Source organism: Rhinolophus hipposideros, assembly GCF_964194185.1.
Source record: "Rhinolophus hipposideros genome assembly, chromosome: 14".
In the NCBI taxonomy this organism is placed as follows: Eukaryota; Metazoa; Chordata; class Mammalia; order Chiroptera; family Rhinolophidae; genus Rhinolophus; species Rhinolophus hipposideros.
In genome coordinates, this window is record NC_138060.1 from 19,707,459 (window position 1) to 19,726,433 (window position 18,975).

Consider the following 18,975-nt stretch of genomic DNA (forward strand, 5'->3'; position numbering starts at 1 on the left):
CTCAGCCTCTAGGAAGTCATATGCTAGTTTCATCCAAAGTCACTTAGCTATTCAGCCAAAGAGCCAAAGCCCATGTCACACACTGCACACCAAGTCACTTCCCACGGAAGTTATAAAATCAGGCAGAAAGGGGCTAATATCTGGAAAGAGGAGGGTTCACCATGTTTAATGGAGTGCAGAGAAACAGCAAGTACTTACATTTAGCAGGTGGGGTGGGAGGTGGGAAGAGGACAGGAATCAGAGAAGGCTGACTGAGGCAGCATATGAGCTGTCCTAGCAGAACAGAGCTCAGCATGCAGAAACCAGAGCACACAACTCCAACAGAAAGACAGCAGGGCAAAGACATGGTGTACAAGATGGCAGAGTAGTTAAATGCTGTACTTACCTACTTTCACAACCACATCAAAACTACAACTAAACTACAGAACAACCATCATTGGGAATCACCTGAAGTCTAGCTGAACCGAAGCCCTACAAATAAGGACATACAGAAGAAGCCACCTCAAGACTGATAGGAGGGGCAGAGACATGGAAGAGGCTGGTCCAACACCTGCATATAACCATTAAAAATCCAGAGGTATATTTCAGCAGCAGAGGTCCCTGCCAGAGGAATGAGGGGGTCCTAGCGCCACACCAGGCTCCACAGCCCAGGGTACCAGTGCCAGGGAGAGAAGTCCCCACAACTTCTGGCTGTGAAAAACAGCAGAGATTGTGGCTTGGTGAGACAAAGGGTGGCTGCAGTCCCAGGCACTGTTCTTAAAGGGCCCAGGCACATACTTACTCACTGATGGACTCATTTACTTTGAGCTCCAGCACTGGGGCAGCAGCTTGAAAGGCACCAGGGACATAGGGAGAGGAACTGAATTGTCTGGATTCAGGAGAAGGGCTGGAAGGGCAGCTTTCTCCTGAAAGGAGAAGCCAGCTAAAACCATTGTTTCTACAAAGAGCCCTCCCGCTCCAGGCATGCAGATGTAGGTAGCCGCTATATCTGAGTCTCCATCAACCTGGCTAATACCGTTCATGCACCCCACCCTGGTACTTCCCTCAGACCCTGCCCCACCAACTTTTGGGCATACCCAAACCACTTCCAGTGGTTTTTCTGAACAAACTGCCTGTCTTGGCTCATGCTGTGTGCATTCCTAAAATCTCTCAGAGGTTCACAAAGGCACTAGTGACAGCCAGCCTCAGTTCACAGCTTGGCCTCTGAAGCATCTCCAAGCCAACATGGGGGGTGGCCATCTGGATTTCTTTGTGGCTTATGCCAGGCAGCCCCAGGCAGGGCACAGGCTTTGGCTGAACTTGGCCTGCAGATGTTCCCCTCCCAGGAGGTCCCAGGGCTGGCATGCCCAGGTGCCTTTTTTGGACCAAGCTGAAGCATCACCCAGGCACCAATGAGGACAACACACCCAGAGGACACAATGTGCAGGCACCAGAGTCCTCTAAAACACAACCCACTCCATATAGTCAGCCCCTGCACCACAGCTCCTCCAATGTAGTTACATCTAGTCCTCATAACCAATCAGCCTGACGATCAATTGACATGCAAACAGAAACCAACACTCAACTATAACAGGAGGGCACATAACGCACACAAGGGACACACCTGGAGTGCACGGCTCAGGTGACCAGGGAGACTGCATCACTGAGCCCCACAGCACACCTTCTACATAAGGCCACTCTACTAAGACCGAGAGACATAGAAGCCCTACCTAATACATAGAAACAAACACATGGAGACAGCCAAAATGGGGAGACAAAGAAACACGTCCCAAGTAAAAAATAAATAAATAAATAAAAAAACCACAGAACAAAGCTCCAGAAAAAGAACTAAACAAAATGGAAACAAGCAATCTACCAGATGCAGAGTTCCAAACACTGGTTACAAAGTGCTCAGTGATCTCAGGGAGAACTTCAACAAAGAGATAAGAAACATAAAACAGAGATAGAAAAAAATTTAAAAAAAGAATCAGTCAGAAATAAAGAATACAATAACTGAAACGTAGAATACGTTACACAGGGAATCAACAATAGATTCCATGCAGCAGAGGATCCAATCAGTGCTGTAGAAGGCAGCAGAAAACACCCAATCAGGACAGCATAAAGAAAAAAGAATTCAAAAAAATGAGGAGCATTTAAGGGGCCTCTAGGACAACATCATTCGCATCATTGGGGTACCAGAAGGAGAAGAGAGAGAGTAAGAAATTGAAATGCTACTTGAAGAAACAGACAGACAACTTTCCTAACCTAGCAAAGAAAATAAATATACAAGCCCACAAAGCACAGAGAGTCCCAAACAATATAAATCCAAAGAGGCCCACACCAAGACACACCATAATTCAAATGCCAAAGGTTAAAGACAAAGAGAGAATCTTAAAAGCAGTGAGAGAAAAGCAATTAGTTACCTATAAGGGAGCTCCATTAAGACTGTCAGCTGATTTCTTAACAGAAACATTGCAGGCCAGAAGGGATTGCAAGAAATATTGAAAGTGATGAAAAACAAGGACCTACAACCAATATTACTCTACCCAGAAAAGCTATCATTTAGACTCAAAGGACAGAAAAAGAGTTTTCCAGACAATAAAAAGCTAGAGAAGTTCATCAACACCAGACCAGTATTACAAGAAATGGTAAAGGGACTTCTGTAAGAAGAAGAAAAAAAGAACAAAAATATGAATAATAAAATAGCAATAACTACATATCTATCAACAATTACTTTAAATGTAAATGGATTAAATGCTCCAATCAAAAGATAGGGTGGCTGACAAGATTGCCACGGGGATACGCGAAACACAGTTTGGGGGATATAATCAGTAATGTTGTAAAGATTTTATAGGGTACCAGATAGGCACTTGTCTTTTTAGGGAGACCACTTCATGGATGGTGTAGATGCCTGACCACTGCAGTGTACACCTGAAGCTGAAGCTGAATAATACTGAATTTCAACTATAATTTAATATATATATATATATATATATATATATATGTATATATATATATATATATATACATATACAGTGCATATATAGAATATGGAGTACAGCATAGAGAAGAGAGTCAATGGAATTGTAACAGCTACATGCAATGTCAGAGGGGTAGTAGTTTGGGGGAAGAGGGGTTATCAATTTTGAGGGGTGTAAATGTCTATTACATTGTTTTGTACACCTGAAACTAATAAAAAAAAAAGATATGGTGGATGAATGGGTAAGAAAACAAGACCCTTATAAATGCTGCTTATAAGAGACTCACTTCAGATCAAAAGATACACACAGAGTGAAAGTTAAGGGATAGGGAAAAGATATTTCATGAAAATGAAATTAAAAAAAAAAAAGCTGGGCAAGCAATTCTTATACCAAACAAACTAGACTTTTAAACAAAGCCTATAACACGAGACAAAGAAGGACCCAGTAATCCCACTTCTGGGTATTTATGCAAAGAAACCTAAAACACTACTTCCAGAGGACATGTGTATCCATATGTTCACTGCAGCATTGTTTACAATGGCCAAGATGTGGAGGCAGCCTGGGTGTCTATCAATGGGTGAATGGATAAAGAGGAGGTGGTACATATATACAATGGAATATTGCTCAGTCAGGGAAGAAAATGGGTTCTTGCCATCTGCAGCAGCATGGATGGACCTGGAGGGTACTGTGCTGAGTGGAGTGTCAGACAGAGAAAGACAGACGCATTGTGATTTAGCTTATATATGAAATCTAAAGAACAAAATAAATAAAGAGAAACCAGCTCATAAATACAGGGAACATTTTGATGGTTGCCAGATGGGAGGAGGGTGGGGAAGCAAAGGGATTAAGAAGTACATATTGGTTGTTACAAAGTAGTCATGGGATTGTAGGGTGTAGTATAAGAAACATAGTCAACAATATTGTAAAAATTATGTATGGTGTCAGACGGGTACTAGATTTACGGGGATGATAGATGGGAGCGGGATTGGGAGCCAGGGTGAAAAAGCTGAAGAGATTAAGTACAAATCAGTAGTTACAAAATAGTCAAGGGGAATGTAAAGTACAGCACAAGGAATATAGTCAATAATATGGTAATAACTACGTATGGTGCCAGGTGGGTACTAGACCAGTCAGGGAGATCACTTCTTAAATTATATAAATGTCTCACCACTATGCTGGACACCAGAACATAAAATAATACTGAATTTCAAGTGTAATTAAAAAATTTTTAAGGTGGAGGGGGAAAGGGAAGGGGAGTACGAGGTTCAAATCTCCAAGCATAAAACAAATAAGTCACGGGGATGTAACAGACAGCATAGAGAACACAGTCAATAATACTGTGACAGCGTGGTCCAGTGTCAGACGGCTGCTGGACTTATCATGGTGATCACTGTAGCTATATAAATGTTGAGTAACTATTGTGTACACCTGAAACTAATATACTGTATGTTAGCTATATTTTAATAAAAATCTTAAAAAACAAAAAGACATGGTGCAGAGGAGGTACAGAACTAAGACACACCTATAGGCTAAGCCCAATGAACAAGGTAATGAAACTGTTTCCGGCATTACAACGCGCACCACTCCCTATGTGCAACACCAGTGAGATGTTGAACTATGTGACCATGCAGATCCAATGAAATCACTTTTTGAGCCCAGGAGACACTGTACACTGGGATCTCAGCCATGGAGGAGAGAATGTAATCCAAGCAGACTGACCCACAGCATTCCTGGCCATTGTGCAACATCTGATCCCACTGACAATTGTCCACAGCCAGCACTGCTACCCAAAGATGCCCCTGCACTCTGCTACTCTGAGCCCTGGAGCCAGAGCACAAAATGTGCTAGACGGCTCAGCTCTGACACCAGATAGTCCAAGGACTTGTGCAGCCAGAGGTACACGAGAAGGGTCACAAGACCCTAAGCTTTTCAGGGATAAATGCTTGTCACCTCCAACACACCTCCAGCCAAGGACCTCCAAGGAATTTACAGAGGGCCCAGCTACTCAAGAAATCCCTGAACATGGCTCAGAGGAAAGAATGGGCACGTGCTTTTCCTGAGAGAGCCATTCATTTGGCGGTCATCAACCATATATATTTACTGAACATCTACTACACACCACCAGGCCAGGCATTGTTGGGGATTGAAAATGAGTCACTATGAATTGTATTCTGAGGACGCTTGATAACGTAAAGATAAGATATGCAAAAACCACAATGAGATATCACCTCACCCCAGTCAGAATGGCTATCATCAACAAGACAAATAGTAACAAGTGTTGGGAGAGGCTGTGGAGAAAAAGGAACCCTCACACACTGTTGGTGGGAATGCAGATTGGTGCAGTCGCTATGGAAGGCAGTGTGGAGGTTCCTCAAAAAATTACGAATAGAATTACCATAAGACCGAGCAATCCCTCTCCTGGGTGTCTAACCAAAAAATCTGAAAACATTTATCCATAAAGACACGTGTGCTCCAATGTACATTGCAGTTTTGTTTACGGTGGCCAAGACATGGAAACAACCAAAATGTCCTTTGATAGATGAATGGATAAAGAAGTTGTGGTATATATACACAATGGAATACTATTCGGTGGTAAGAAAAGATGATATAGGAACATTTGTGACAACATGGATGGATCTTGAGAGTATAATGCTAAGTGAAATAAGTCAGACAGAAAAAGCAGAGAACCCTATGATTTCACTGATATGTGGTATATAAACCAAAAACAACAAAAGAACAAGACAAACAAATGAGAAACAAAAACTCATAGACACAGACACTAGTTTAGTGGTTACCAGAGGGTAAGGCGGGTAGGGGGAGGGAGATGAGGGTAAGGGGGATCAAATATATGGTGATGGAAGGAGAACTGACTCTGGGTGGTGAACACACAATGGGATTTATAGATGATGTAATACAGAATTGTACACCTGAAATCTATGTAATTTCACTAACAATTGTCACCCCAATAAATTTTTAAAAAAGAAAAAAAAAGATAAGATATGCATATAAATAACTAAAAAAGAGGGCATTTTACATGTGAAGTGCCACGAGAGAGGTTCAGATAAGAGTGTTACTTCAGACCAGGATCAGAGAAGGCCTCATGGGAGACACACAATTTGGGATTATTTTTTCCTGAGCAGCTATGAGGACGGTGCCATGTGAAAAAAGGGTGGTATGACAGAAGAGGTATTTCAGATGGAGAACATCGTGGAAGAAAAATCAGGAGGTGCACAAGAGTAGGGCAGGGGAACTTATGGTGGACGCATGGTGGGTGGGGATGTGAAGGAGAGGAATGGAGGATAAACCAAAAAAGGCTACACAGACCCAGGAGGAACTGGCCCCTGGAATCTGGCCTTTCCTTGGTGAGCAGCCACTGAAGCCTCAATTTCACTTACCCAGCAAAAGTCATCCAACAGTGGTGTGAACACAGAGGAAAGGGAAGAAAGACATGAGGGGTGCTGTAGAGGCAAAATGTCAGCAGGCTGAAAACACACACTGGCCGCAGCAAGATGAGAAAGGGGCAGCAAAGGGGTCAGAGACTTAGTGAAACTTCTCGTTGAGTTTAAGAAGCCTTTGCTGAGCACTTGATAGGAGCAAGGCTCTTTGCCTGGTAAAGGGCCGTGGGCCTTGCTCTGTGTGGGTGCAGTCATTAGCAGGCCTCCAGGAAGGTCTGACGTGGCAGACGATGCACCCCTACTTTGGAGATCTAATCGAAGGCAGTTCGGTACACAGAGGAGCAGGCAGCAGCCTGGGGGGGTGGGGCGCCCCAGGAACAGGTTGCACAGACTGAAAACTGTTCAACCACGTCAGTTTGCTTATGAGAGACTCAAGTTTGGGAAGCAAAATAAAGCATTTTTCAACACAATGAAGTACAATATTGTAATCAGCCCCACTCTGACACTCCATAAAAACGAGCTCTCCCGCACCCTCCTGCTAAGAAGAAAATTAAGTAAATGATATATGTTTTCAATAAGTGGAACTGAGGAAATACTGCTACTGACTGAACTAAGAGGAATGTTACTGTGGGAACTGAGCTGCACCGTTTCCATGGCTGCAGCCTCCACTAGTCCCTGCAAGTCCACAAATGTGAGCTGCATAGAAACTTGAGATTGTTTATAATTTTTTTTTTTTTTGAATCTAACCCTGGGAAAACATGCTGCCCCCAAGGTAGTTTCTAAATTCCCAAAGCTGGCTGTGTTACACACAACCCAGACCAAACATGCATTGGAGCAATAGGGATGGCCAGTTTCTCATCCAAGAAAAGTAGTAATTTCACTACAAGCAACCCGTAACGGGCAGAAACATCTTCCACAAAGCTGGCCCTGAATCTTACTCTACAAGCTTGATGTACATATTTCCCACAGAGCTATGAAGCAAAGAAAATCATGAGCTCACAGATTCATACAGCTTGGCGACCCGTATCAGTCTCTGCCCTTTGTTTTGCCGTTCACATTAACTGAAAGGTATTTACTACAGATGAAAAATAAGCCTCGTTCAGCTGCCTCTAAACCCATCCCAAAAATAGAGCAATCACTTGGGTACAAATTGGGTCAAATGTATAAAAAAACCCAGCTCCCTGGTGGGAGGACTGACATGGCATGGGACTTTGCTAAGAGTCAGGGGGGAAATCCACAAAGCTCTTCCCTTCCCACAGTGGGAAAGAAGTATTTAAAGAGTCAGGCAGAGAATAAACTCATCTGGCCATGTGATCATTCGAGTGAACACAAGACAAACTCGAATGCTGTGAGTTTCAGAATACTAAGAAGTCAAAGGAATACATGTTGGGTTTTAGAACAGCCTGCCAAAATAACACCCTGCCCCCTCTCCCAAAAGACAGACCACTATGTAGGAATTGTCAAGAAAGGATACACTGGGGAGGAGCTGCCAAGGGGAAGAAGATGTACCCATCTCCTGTATTTCACTCCCAACCTTATAGCTGAGAAAGCCAAATGATCAGACAACTTATATCAGTGCCCCTAATTTCACTGGGAAAAATTCTAATATTAATTGGCTATACATGCAGCTATAGTAATTGTCCCATTGATTAGAATTAGTCTGCCTTTCTGAAAGGTATTTATTTTCTAACTTTGTTTAATCATGTTCTCTTGAGCCATAAAAAACAACAAACTGGGTCACCATCCACGTTGTTAAATTTGGTAACAAGGCTGACACCATCTGTGGCCTAGAGTATGATGATCTATCCCCATTGATGAGGGCTTTTCACTACTTCTGCTTCTCCTTTAAAATAATCATCCAATGTCACTTGTCTACAACCAAAGCAGAAGCTATTTAAAACATCCAAAGTTATACAAATTATCTCTAGCATAGCATAAGTATGTACTAACAGCAAGTGTTTGTATGGATAGACAACTCCCGTTTACCAGTGCATTTTCAGTAGCAATGTCCAATGTTTTGTAATTACCTACAAATCAGACCAGAAAACCCCAAAGATGAATAGACATCTCTTCATCTGAAATATGCCGAACATTTTATATGTAACATGAAATCCTGTCGGTAAACCATTCAGGCTAACCTCAAGAGCATAATTTCCCACCCTCATCTCCCACCCTCCTCCCCCCTTACCCTCTGGTAACCACAAAACAATTGTCTGTGTCTATGAGTTTTTGTTTCTCATTTGTTTGTCTTATTCTTTTGTTGTTTTTGGTTTACACACCACATATCAGTGAAATGGTAGATGAAGGTAAAGGGGATCAAATATATGGTCATGGAAGAAGAACTGACTCTGGGTGTTGAACACACAGTGTAATTTATAGATGATGTAATACAGAATTGTCTACCTGAAATCTATGTAACTTGACTAACAATTGTCACCCCGATAAACTTTAATTAAAATAAAAAGGAAAGAGCATAATTTTAATATCTTAAGGACTCAGCAGAGCATTCCCCACCCTAGTTCTGCCTTCACAACACTCAGTTAGGAACATCCAGCCGTATTAAATAATACAGCTTCACCACGAGAAACCAAAACAGATGGAACTAGCTAAAAGAGGAGAAAACAAAACAATGGAGAGAGTTTCCTGTTATCCAGCACTGGCCCCCTTTTCCTTCAGCCTGTCTGCCTGGCCTCCAATTATAAAGAATTGATCCAGGCAAGGGTGCTACAGCTCCAGAAAAATACTGAAATGGCTTCTGCATCATCAAGGAACGATTACAGAACATCAGAACTAAAACCAATCCTAGTTATCTTCTCATCCAATCCTCTTGATTGACAAGTGGGTGAATGGCAATGCAGAAAGGGCATGGGAATGCCCCAAGATACAGCTAGTTGACAGCTGAATGGGACAAGCTCCTAGTCCCACTATAGTGCACTTCAGTGCTTTTTTTTTTAATTGTATCAACCTTTTCCAAAGGAAGTTCCATGAAATGCTGGTTCTGTAATGTGTTCTGCCAAAAAACTGTTTAAAGAATCCTTGACCAATTACTTTTAGGGACTAGCTGAGTTAAACAAAATGAAACTGGTTTTTTAACTACAGACCTTCCCAGAGCTTATACTGAGCTAACGTGCACTATAAATCTTTAAGAGGGCAATGAAGTATGTGGAAGTATCCCAATTTATTTAACCACAAAATCATTTTATCTTGGGGCATTTCATAGGAAGTATTCTACTTCTCTGAAAATTAATAGTTCATATACAAAATCCATGATAATTTTGACTTACCAGAAAAATTGACCAAAGTACCCACCACTCCCAAATAACACTGGATTTAAAAAAAAAAAAAAAAAGCTAACATTATCAGGAAAAGAACGGTAGACAACAAAAGCCTACATGGAGGAAAAAAGTTATTTTAAAATCTGCTACAAACCTCTTCCACAAAAAGTTGCACATCTATTTATACAAGATTCATGACTTTAAACAATTTCATTCAGTATAAATTTGAGCATACAGGTCAAAAAAAAACATTGTTGCAAAACTCCACGAAACATCACATGCTATAAACTTCAACCAGTTTAAATATGGAGGCAAATGATAATCACTTATCAGGACAAGCAGGAATCTAAGGACACTTACCAAGTTATGATTTGTTGAATTAGAATCATCTTCAGGGAATGGGATGTAAATAGCTAAGGCCACACAATTGGCAAAAATAGCCAATAATATAAATATGTCAAATGGTCTGAAAAATGTTGTTAAGGTATATAGGCATATGTATTATACAAACATAAACCATGTCTCTCACCACACTCCCAATCACACCACTTTTGAACCACTTTCAAAATGAAAATTATATACACAAATCTTTTAACTGACTCTTGTGATGAGTAGGTTCCCAGCAGAAGTAACCCTAAGTGATAGTCTCACAGCAGATCTTCCTATCAAATGACCTCTCCATGTGCTTTTCTTCTGTTGCAAGGATCATGTTACACTCATTCTTCTGCTGTACATTTTATATTAAAACCTAAAACCACATCCAATTAGGGCACTGTGTGAACCAGGTTTCTGCTTCTTGTAGTTTTAAAAGCAACAAGGGCCTTAGAAAGCTAAATTCCTGGCTATTTGTTTCCTTTCCTGACAGAAAGAGAAGTCATCACGAGATAAATCTCTTCCACAAACCCTTGCCTCCATGTGCTAGAGTCATTTTCTCGGGCACTATTCTTGGCTTGGTCAGTCTGAATCTCCTGTCTGGACGGGGGCAGGCCAACTCACCAGGACTTTCTCCATTTTACCGGTGACTGTCTTGTGGCTTGTTCCAATACCTCACACACTGTAATAAGCAAGCCAGGCTTGAGCTCCCTCCTCTCCTTCCTTTACTAATCAATGGTAACCACTGCTTCAGATCCGAGCTGGACTGGAGCTCAGTTTATAATGTGTTGTTGCATTCAATTTATAAACAAATTAAATAAAAAGCCCTAAGAAATCAGCACCAGACACTTTCAAAGTATAATTTAACAATTCTAAATCTTGGGGGTCTGTCTGGAAGAATCGCTTTGAAATCAGCTCAACAGATCCTCACTAAAACATTCTGGTGTTATTAAGAGACATTGTCAAAACTGGCAATACAACATTTGACATCTGCCAAAACAACTGTTTTTCTTCCTTTGGTTTTCAGCCTTTCCAAATGCAAGGTTTCGTGAACATCAACCTAATCTGCAACTCCAGGGCTTGATTTTATAACTGTGTTACTCCCACACTCTACCCACAAAAGGCCACTGGTCTAACTAAACACTTCGAATACTAAAGCTTTGACGATGTGAGTACGAACAGACCCTTCTCCATTCATCCTGATATTCTGGGAAAGCCCTAAATGCTGGAGGAAACAACGACCCGTTGTCTCTCTGGGGGACACCTTGAGTATCCTGAAAACTCAGCTCCTTAAAGAGCTTCCACACTCACTGTAATAAGGACATGAACAACATTGTTCCTTTACTAATGTTTACCGGTTTATTTCTAAAGCCAGTTAGCTTTCATTCATATTGATTCTTTTAACTCACCTAGTATTACAAAATCTCTTATCTAGGAACCCAACTTTAAAACAGTCCACCCTAAGACTTCAAAATCTCCTTTTCATTTTTCTTATTAGCAGTTCCTACTGAAATTTAAAAAGCCAGTCGCCCCAATGTTATTCTATATAGAAACACACTTACTGTCTCTCCCCTCCTCCACACTACCATTCTTTCTTTTTAACTTCCCAACACCTAAATGATAAACCAACAAATCGGAGAAATACTAACACTGTTCAGGAAGGCCAAACGTAAGCCGGTTTGTTTGTTTTTTCTCTGTGGGGGTCCAGTTTCAGTCTCCAGGTATTGGTGGATGCCATCTCACTGCCACAAGACTTTTACAAGCCAAGAGGAACAGAGCAATAGAGAAATAGATGGGTCTGATCCTAAAAATTCCTTCTGGAAAGCTGAACATTCCTCATGCCTCCAAGATGCAGGCCACTCTGCCTTTCCTGTGTGCAAAAACAAACCAGGCTCTCACCATCCTGGTCTGGGTTGACAGATTGGCACAGCGGCTTTAGAGGGTTTCTATAACCTGCTCCCTGAACTAGAAGAAAACTGCCATTTGGAAAAAACAAACAAACAAATCCTATATGGTTTAAGGCTTCTCCCCACTGTTCCATTTGCAAGCAGGCCCTCCTCCCTGCACTGGCGGCCACATCCCCTAGTTCCTGAACACATGTGTCTGGCAATGCAGGAAAGGGAGTCGGCAGCATGGTCCAGGAAGTTACTCCGTGCACATAAATTGCTATATACAAATTACTGTGCACAAAGAGAAACAGCACCAGGCCTCCCACCTCACTCCACATGAAATTAATAACCCCACCGAGAGGTCCCTGATTACTCAGTCTCGTCAAACCAGCATATTGAAAAGGAGATCTTTCTGGCTAAGCACATCCACTGCCTCTGACTGCAGCAATGCCACTGAGGAGTCAGAGGCAGTGGTTTTTACCTAGCTCCCTCCTGGGCCGACTCCAGTGTTCATCCTCAGACTAGAAAAGAACTTCAAGAGAAAACACATCCACACAATCCCAGCTACGTGAGAGACACCATTAACTCCTTCTAGAGAAAAGACGTCTGTTCTAAAAAGGAAAAGCACGTGAAAACCCCTCAAAACCTACCCTTGCATTTGGCTGCTCTCTCTAAAACCTTTCTAGACAGTTGCCTCATTTTAACTCCCGTCGGTGAGCACAGAATATAGCCAGCTAAGACAGAGGGCATGAAAACAGCTGCCTGGCTAGGTACTCAAATTATAAGGGAGTTTCTGCTCCACTTTGTAGCAAGTCACCAACATCCTCCCTTTGCTAAGGCTCCTCATCGGCCCCAAATATACTTCTGGGAGAAGGAAATGCTTTGTTTTACCCAGACCAATGAATCATCTGACTAATTAGAAAGCCATTTGCACAGAAAGAAGGCCTCAGTCAACCTTTTCTGAAGGGTGCCATTAACTGGATTCCATCTGGCCTCCAGATTTGGGGAAGGGGGTGAATAGACAGAGCACCCTAGTTTTCCAAGATCTGGGACATAACAACCATCCTTGGGCATTTGGAGTTCAATTTTAAAAATACAAAGAAGACACCAGAAATGTAACTCCAGTCCCAGGACATAGACAGAATTTTTTATAAAGGCAGCAACTGCAAATTCCTCCACTGAGAGGGTTGTTCTCTAACTCATAAGGGTTGGGGGTGGGGGGGAAAGAGGCGCACACAAACCGCTCCCTTTGCATGTTCCCTCCTGCTCACATTTCAGATGCCTTTTTGGAACTTGTCAAAAGGAAATTCCAAGAAGTCATAGCATTGATGAGCAAAGTGTTCCCTCCCTAGGAAGCAAGTGTGCATATTTGTGTTATAGCTACCTGAACAGTTAGAATCACCAGATGTCAGAGGGGGGAGCAACCTTGGCATTAATTGGAGTTTCAGAAGCAAATTCAAACATCAGAATGAGAAGACTCCACTAAATGTAAAAAATGCATTTATTTCTGGTGGAGTCTCATATAGTCTTCTTTTTCAATCAGTGTACCTTATTTGCAATAGGTTCAATGAAAACCACTGCCCCAAAACAGTGGTGGATTTCAACTAACTATCTAATGTCAAAGGACCAAAGGTTAGTTTCATATTTTAATTACCTACCACTTTGAAGTTTCAGGTTATCACTCCCTCCCCCTACCACCATCACTACACACACACACACACAGAGTATGCTAAATATACGCAGAGAGCCACCCATCTGCACCCTAAGGAGATAGGAAGGTATACACAATGAAACCCTTTATACACAGCTTCTTCTATTGCGCACATTCCCGACTTCTACCACTTTGTAAGTGCCATTTCGGAACACAAATCCTTTTAAAGAACAGATGGTAAAAGGGAAAATGAGAAAGACTTCCCCCAAAAAAGGATACTTCCATTCCACGATACTAATGCAGGCTCTTCGGATGGGGTTATTGAGTGATAAACAGAAAAGGGCGCGGGCCGGTCGGCTGTTAGAGGAGTTACCCTGTTTTTTGCTCTTGGCGTATTGCTGACGTTTTCTTTGGGAGAGAGATCCTACAGGTGGGGGGGCGGAGGTGCTCATAGTTTGGGCAGCCTTGGCCTGTCTCGCAGCGTCGATTGCAGCTTGCCAAGACAGGACAGTTTGCTTGGAGCTATTCGGCTGAGTTGGTCCTTCACCAGAAAAAGAGAGTCTGGTGCCTCTTGCATAGTTTGCTTCTGGGAAGAAAGAAAAAGAAAAAAAAATGTTTTTTTAAAAAAACAATGAAAAACCAATGTCAGAAAAAAGCAAAGGTTGACTCCAGCAATAACCAGGGGGAATCATCCCCACGTTTCTATTTTGAAGCTCATGTCCTATTTTTCAGAAGCAGGAGTTCGGTCAGCCAGAGCAGCAAGAAAAGTCCCCGTGCTCTGTCCTAAGTGTCAGTCACAGAGGACCTCCTTGCTGCATGACACCCAATGGGGTTAATACCTCCTTACAGCTATGTCTTCACAAGGTGTCTTTTAGTGCATTTCTTTAGATAAACGGAGGTCATGCCCACATTTCATTCCACATTCTTTTCTGACTTTTAAAACCCACATATCGCCAATGAGTTAACAGCTTTTCTCCAAAATAACTACCATCATCACCAAAAAAAGGCAGTGTCAATAATTCAATAGTCTTAATCATTTTCAGAGTGTTACTACAACATCTTTCCATAGCCATAAATGCATTTTTTTCAGCATGGAAAAAAAAAGTCCTCCACTGGCACCAGAGCAATACCAAAAGCCCTATAACAAATATCTAGATTATGCACTGACACTTCCTGCAAATGAAAATTCATGATGCTTGGGACTCATTTCCTCCACAGGCTTCCGAAAACAGAAAACATCTTTAGGGCTTTTTTGCATTTTAAGTTGCAGCTGAAGCAGCCAAGCCAGCATCCAGAGGAATAGACAAGAGAAGCAGCCTGCACCTCTACACCTAGGATAGACAGGCTGGATTATGCTAGGGGCCTGCCAGGCCCAAGCAGGAATCACATCAGTGTAGGCTGGCATCCTGACGCACAAGGGCAGAACCCCAAGGAGATAGGCAAAGCCCCCTCTGGCTTTGGATTAGGCTACCACCCAAGCTGCTTTCGCAGGCACCTGCCTGCCTTGGGTCACAACCTCCTTACTGAGACAAGTCAAAGTGAGAGTGGTGGCACAGGTAGAGGGATGGGCATTGCAAAACCAGTTCCTGCTAAGTAAAGAACAACGGAGAGCCAAAGCAAGCACAAGGCAAGCACAAGTCCGCCTGCCCAGCAGCCTGAGAAGGGGGCCATTGGGGCGGACGGCAGAGGAGTCGTGCCAAGCTTTCCCTTGGGGAGAGCTCACTTGGGAAAGCTGCAAGCCCACGAGAGTTGTGGGGGGTGCTAGCGACCTCCAGGGAGGGCAAGGAGGGCTGGCCAGGAGCTGCTCCAGCCTCCCTCGACCCAGCCCGGCCCGTGCGGTAGCTGCACGTGGTGACCGGGCCAGAGCCGGGGAGGGGAACCCCACAGCGGCAGCGACTCCCTGGGCATTGCTAGGTTACCGACGTGTGCACAGCGGCACTGGGAGCAGGAATACGCACTCCAACCCACCCCTGGTCGGCGATTCTGAGACCAGACCTCCCTCTGGAGGGGAGGGGTGTGCTTCACCCACCGACTAGAAGGGTGAAACCCGGCAATCCTAGAATTTTCACAATGCCACCAGAATCTTTCTTCCTTGTCAACCAGGGACGGAGAAGGAGGAGAAGGCGAGAAGAGGATGGAAAGAGGGCTCGGGCTGAAGACTAACAGCCAGCCCCCTTCCATAGCTTGGGAGCGTTGGAGGAAAGTTGAGCCCGAGGACACTGAACCCGAATCACCTCGGCTCACCGCTCCGCCAGCCGCACAGTCGCCCCCACCCCACAAATGCAGAATTAACTCTGACATTCAAGGCCTGAAGAGGAGAACCGAATGGCTGTCACGCATCTCCCCTTTCTATAGATGACACCGAGCTAGAAGCATCCTCTCCAACCCCCTCAACCCACCCTGCGCATCAGAGACGGGAGGGGGGTGAGAACCAAGAGGGGGTGGGATGAGGAGGACCCTGACGAGCATTAGATTTGGCAGCGGGTGCCAGGCGCTGGCTGCTCACCGTTCGCGTGGTCCGCTTGCTGCTGCCGTTGATGCTGCATTTTTTTCATCATCATCATCATCATCATCCACGAACATTTATTGAGCGCCTAACGTGTGCAGGGCACTGTGCTGGGCGTGGGGCGGGGGAGGAGCGGGTAGGGGACTACGGGGAGGTAGGGGCCGCGATCCCTGCCCTTGTTCTCGCTTCAGCAGGGGGTGGGGAGGGACGGGGACAGATAACAGAAAACAAGGATAATTTATAAAAACCGCTCGCCTCCCACGCTCCCTCTTTTTCAAAAAAAAATGGAGCAAAATAAACTTTTTTAAAAAATAAGATCAGATGTATATATTATCTTGATAATATATACACGTAAAATTTTTTGCTGCAAAGGAGAATTGGCTTGGTCGCTCCTCTAGCGGAGGGACGCCGCGGCGATGCCAGCCCGGCCCCCGGGGTCGCCCCGAGCGCCCCCCATGCCCGCCGCCCGCCGCGGTGCCCGGAGCCCGGTGCCCGCCGCCGCCCGCCGCCCGCCCGACCCCGCGGGCAGCTCCAGCTCACATCCGGGGACGGAGGCGCTCGCTCGCTCGCTCGCTCCGCGCCCGCCGCGCCGCGCCGCACGCCGGTTCGCCCTGGCGACGCTGCGCGCCCGCCACCGCCGTCCCCTCCCCCGCCCGCCCGCCCCGAGCCTCCCACGGCCGCGCCGCGCCCAGCGGTCGGCTGCCGCCGCGAGCTCTCCCCCCACTGGCCGCGCGGTCCGGTGGCCGCCGCGGGGGACGCGGGGCGCTGCCTCCCCAGCCCGGGTCAGTGGCCGCCGGGCGCCAGCGGGGAAGCGCGCTCCAGCGGGCCTCCCGCTTAACCCCCTCCGCGCCGCCGTGCTCGCCCCCTTCTCCCCGAAAGAAGCGGGCGGCGCCTGCGGCCCCTGCGCAGGCGGCGAGCGGATTAACCGCTGCTCCCCGGGCCTGTCCTCCGGGCGGGGGTGCGGGGGTGGGGCGCCTGGCCTCCCGCGGCCGCCCCTCCGCACACCTGGGGGAGGCCCCGCCCCCTGGAAGCACAGGTGCGAGCGGGCGGTAGTCGCGCGGGTGTGGAGGGCTCCGCCTGGCCCCCTTACTGTTCCGGAGCCCGCAAACGCACAGACACACACACACGCCTTTCCTCCGACTCTTCGGGTTGTGGGAGGCATAAGGCAGCCGGGCTCTCTGGAGAGCACTTAGTGCCCCAGGTAACAGCACCTTTGGATCCAACCAGGTTTGCAGAATGTCGCCCCGTCCCACCCCTGCCCTGCGCGGGGTCTGGCGCGGCCGTGAGCTCTAAGACGCCGGCGGGGGAGCGGGGGGCGCATCTCCCCCCACCGTGTGCGTTTGGAGGCACATACAGGGAAGTAAGAACCAAGGTCTCCCCAACAGCTCGTGTTGCTTAACGGAATAGGTAGTGCTTGCTAAAAGTGCTGAATCCCGTGTGGGAGCTGAGAAGAGCAGTTTGTTTTATGGTACCTCCACTGTATCATAGTTGGGGCGGAGGGTTTGGCAAACAGCAGCTCCTGTCTAACGGGGGAAATACTGTATCTAGTGGATGACTGATATTTCTCATTTAACGTTGGGCTGGCTGTTGGAGACGGGCGTCTTCTTTGTTGCTTCGAAAGATTCGATTTATTTGCTTTTGTTCCGATCTGCATGATCCTACAGCGTTTCAGGACGTTTGAGAATAGTGTCTTTAAAGTAAAAAGCTCAGCGTGAAATAAAATAAGAAATTAAGGGAAAGGGCTCCTTGACCAAAGAAGGCGCACTGGGGCTCCTCAATTGTTGGGGGCCACCTGAGGGGAGAGAGTGGGGACCAAACAAAAGACTCTCCAGGGGCCTTCTTGAGAGGGGTGTGTGGAATGGAAGGGTGGAAACAACCGGGCTCCTGGTCCTTTTTCTTTTTCCTTTCCTTTCTCTTTGATTTTGAAGGAGAGGTGGGGAAGAGCCCTTTGGCTTAGTAGTAACAGAAGGCTGACCTGAGCTACCTCACCCAAAGCTGCTTCTGAGCCCAAACCTGAAGTGATAGAAGCCGGTTCCCTTTAAACGACTTTCCCATCCGCGGACCCCTGAGTCCTGAAGCACGCATGCAGCTCACAAGGACACCTGTCACTTTCAGAACTCTAGATCTAAAGCTTTGCCTCTTGAGACCCAGTCTGCCAAATCCCCCCGCTCCCCCCGCCCCGCCCGCTAATATTTGCTCACAATTCAGTTCAATTCAGCCCACATTCATAAGGCACCTACTAAGAACGGGTCTCAGCCAGATTGTTTTGTCAGGACAAATCTACGGCATAGCTACTCCTGAAAGGACATACAACCTAGTGAAGGAAGAAAAGTGTCTACATTTCTAATGCTATGCAGCATAGAGGACGTGTAACAGGTATGAAGAAAGTAGTATGCATCAAGAAGGTTATAATTGGGGAAATCTGGGACATTTCACAGAAGAGGGGACATTTTTGTGGATTCTTAAAAACTGATGGGGAGGGGAAGAGGGAGGGATTAACAGATGGAGGACTGGGCAATTTTAGGGCAGTGAAGCTATCCTGTGTGGTACTATAATAGTGGAGGTAGGACACTATGCATTTGTCAAAACCCATAGAAGTATATAACACGAAGAATGAACTCTCATGTAAACTATGGACTTTAGTTAATAGTAATAATATCAATATTATTTCTGTGCAATTTCTCTGTAAACCTAAAACTCCTCTAAAAAATAGTCTATTAAAAACAGGTGACCAATTTTATAGTGCATAAATGGGGTATAAGGGGCAGGCCACCTGGGCTAGGGGAGGAAGGCCAGGATAGCCATGAAAAGCCAAGCCATGAAAAGCCAATGGGAGACTTGCTGGCTTGCTAAGAAGACCAGATTTATCTTCTCTGCTGTGGGAACCAATGAAGGTGTTTAAGCTGAGAATTGACATGATTAAACTG

The 18,975-nt window shown here is 45.3% G+C and overlaps 1 protein-coding gene across 9 annotated transcripts in view; it reads right to left on the reverse strand.

Moving 5' to 3' along the window:
* CACNA1D (calcium voltage-gated channel subunit alpha1 D) overlaps window positions 1-16,244 on the reverse strand; it is a 308,623-nt gene extending 292,379 nt beyond the window's left edge. For all 9 annotated transcript variants that reach the window (XM_081073050.1, XM_081073054.1, XM_081073051.1 and 6 more), the window contains exons 1-3: window positions 16,049-16,244; window positions 13,822-14,128; window positions 9,991-10,096 (exon numbers count right to left, since the gene is read on the reverse strand). In XM_081073050.1, the coding sequence (XP_080929176.1) occupies window positions 9,991-10,096; window positions 13,822-14,128; window positions 16,049-16,115 (480 nt within the window). In that variant the 5' untranslated portion in view covers window positions 16,116-16,244. The remainder of the gene's footprint in view (window positions 1-9,990; window positions 10,097-13,821; window positions 14,129-16,048) is intronic.
* Between the last annotated feature and the right edge of the window lie 2,731 nt (window positions 16,245-18,975).